Source organism: Heterocephalus glaber, unplaced genomic scaffold (assembly GCF_053883595.1).
Source record: "Heterocephalus glaber isolate CG9 unplaced genomic scaffold, H.glaber_assembly_v1.0 deba00000849, whole genome shotgun sequence".
In the NCBI taxonomy this organism is placed as follows: Eukaryota; Metazoa; Chordata; class Mammalia; order Rodentia; family Bathyergidae; genus Heterocephalus; species Heterocephalus glaber.
This window is the reverse complement of record NW_028258167.1, coordinates 7,877-10,336: the sequence shown is the minus strand read 5'-3', so window position 1 is coordinate 10,336 and position 2,460 is coordinate 7,877. Positions and strand designations below refer to the sequence as shown.

At 48.2% G+C, this 2,460-nt stretch overlaps 1 protein-coding gene across 1 annotated transcript; it reads right to left on the bottom strand.

Moving 5' to 3' along the window:
- Nucleotides 1-374: 374 nt before the first annotated feature.
- On the bottom strand, nt 375-961 carry LOC147828910 (C-C motif chemokine 3-like). Its single transcript, XM_087207850.1, has 2 exons — nt 819-961; nt 375-465 (listed from the first exon to the last, which is right to left on the bottom strand). The coding sequence occupies exons 1-2, from the start codon at nt 959-961 to the stop codon at nt 375-377; spliced, it is 234 nt and encodes a 77-aa protein (XP_087063976.1).
- Between the last annotated feature and the right edge of the window lie 1,499 nt (nt 962-2,460).

The following is a 2,460-nucleotide window of genomic DNA, read 5'->3' as shown; positions in this document are numbered from 1 at the left end:
CTTCTTTAAAAAGCATCTTTATTATTTCAGCAGTCACAGAATAAAAGCATCCACTACGTATTTGTCAGTTTGGCACCTTTGGTACCATGTCTGCCCAGAGCGAGGTGAATGCAGCCACTCAACTGTCACCAAACACAGGGTGAGAAAAGGGGGGAGGAAATGGGTGGTGAAGAAGTGTTCTGAGATCTTTCATACAAATGGCTACAAATGCAGTATAAAAATAAAAATTAAATATCACAAATACTTTAAAATTTAAGTTAAAAGTTCCCATAGGAGAGGTAGCTGTGGAGGTTTCAGGGCTGTTTCCAAGGTTTAGGTCCTTGCTCCCTAAGCGTCCACAGGGCTCAGAGGGTTCCCGACCGCTTCCAGGTCACTCAGGCATTCAGCTCCAGATCATTGATATACTCCTGGACCCAGGCCTCACTGGGGTCAGTGCAGACCTGCCGGCCCTTCTTGGTTACAAAGCTGTGGAGAGAGGCAAAGGATCAAACACTGAGGACTCCTGCAGGGGGGTCCTGGGCCCATGATGGCCCTGCTATCCCAGCCAGTGTCCTGAGTACCTCAGGGATGGTCTGTCTTGACAGCCACTCTCACTGACTCAAGGGGCCCTTGGAGCACCCTGCCACCTTCCTCCTGTCCCCTCCCTCTCGGGTAGCCCGCCTCATTCTGCACTATCACCTGCCACGAAGTCGGGTCACACCTTGGAGAGTGAGGGCCTGTGGTTTTGACAGGATGGGGGCCATCCTAGCAAGGCCTCTGTAGTCTGTCTGTGCCCTAAGGGCTTGGCCCCAGGAGTGGGTAGGAGGGCTGGCACTTACATGACACCTGGCTGGGAGCACTGGCTGCTGGTCTCATGATAGTCAGCTAAGTATGGGCGTGGAATCTTCTTGGCCACATAGGAGAAGCAGCAGGCTGTCGGCGTGTCAGCACCAACTGTAGAGGAAGGGACAGAGCGAGCCATGTCATCATTTAGAAGGAAGGGCCAGCCAAAAGCTGCTGCTTCACAGCATGAGCAGGATGGCCTTGCTCTGAGTGGAGGCTGGAAGACCAGGTCACTGGTAGGCATTTGGGCATTTTTGCCCAGAAATACCCATCTCTATCTTCATTGCTGCCTCTACTTTCTCTCTAACTCTTCCCTGTGAGCTCTATCTTTCTCTGTGTGATTTGACAGATAGTTCTCTTGCCTCATTTCTCTTCAGGGAATTCTACCTGGTTCAAGATGTCATACCCAAATAAAAAAGAAGTCTAGGCCATCTCTCTGGAGACACCAAGGGACAGAACTCCAGCTACTGAGAGGGTGATACCACTAGGAAGTAACCAGACTGATTCTACCTCTTGCAAATTTATTTGTTTAGGACCTTGTTTTTCTATCTGTATAAGGGACTGTAGCTGCTCCATACCCTCTACCACCACCACCATGACTCTCAGAAATGGAACTAGGAGAGCTAAATCCCAGTGTAAAGATGAAGCAGACAGATTGTGATGTTTTGTAGTCCTTCAGAATTTATTTTTTTGCCTTGGACATTCTGAGGCCATAAGAAAAGACTGATGTGGCCAGGGATTAGGAACACCTGCAAAAACAGCACAAACTCACCTGGTGCACAGAAGCCCTCACTTTAATTGGACTGCCTTGTATTCCATCGCCTCTGCCTTAACAATATTCAATTTATCCTTTGCACCAACCTCTAAACTGACTGCTCTAAATGAGAAGCAGTGCTTATTGTCATCATTCCTTACCTTAAAGTGATAACCTTGGTCAGCCTTAAATGTACAAGCAATAGGATAGCTTTGGGGCCTCAGGGGGCTCATGTCCATGTCTATCACATTTTTAGTGGGGTGGTGGCACACAGCTGGGAGAGGAGGCAGACAAAGATAAATGAGTGGGGCTCTGAGTTCTTTGTAATGGCCTTTATCCTCAGATGTCCCCAGTCTAGCAGGCAAGAAGGGTGTGTGATCAGGTCATCACAACACTTAGCAGAAAATGCTAAATCTCCTAAAAGAAGATGAAGTGGAGGCTCAGAACACTCAGTATGAGGAGGGGAAATGACCTTCTGTGGGAAGGTTTTATTAAAGGGATGGAACTTTGGTTGGATCCTGTTGAAAACAGGAGTTGAACACACATGGATGGGATGGGAGGTAGAGGTCCAGCTGATGCAAAGTTGCAGGAGTGACATTGTGGGCTCAGAAGGAAAAGGCAGTTGCTCAGTGGAGCTGCAGGGCAGAATGGGGAATCTGGATGATGGAGCTACACTGGAGCCAAACCAGGAAGGGATAGGATTCTCCGCAAGGGAGTTAGAGCATTCATGTCAGATACCAGGGAATGAGGGAGGACATTAGACAGAAGCAAAAAAAAAGACCACATTTTAGGAACGCTGTCCTTCTCAATGTCTGTAGAGTTACAATTTTAAAAACACATAGGCTCTGTGTCCACCCTCCCTGGGATTGCCAATGCTGGTAGTC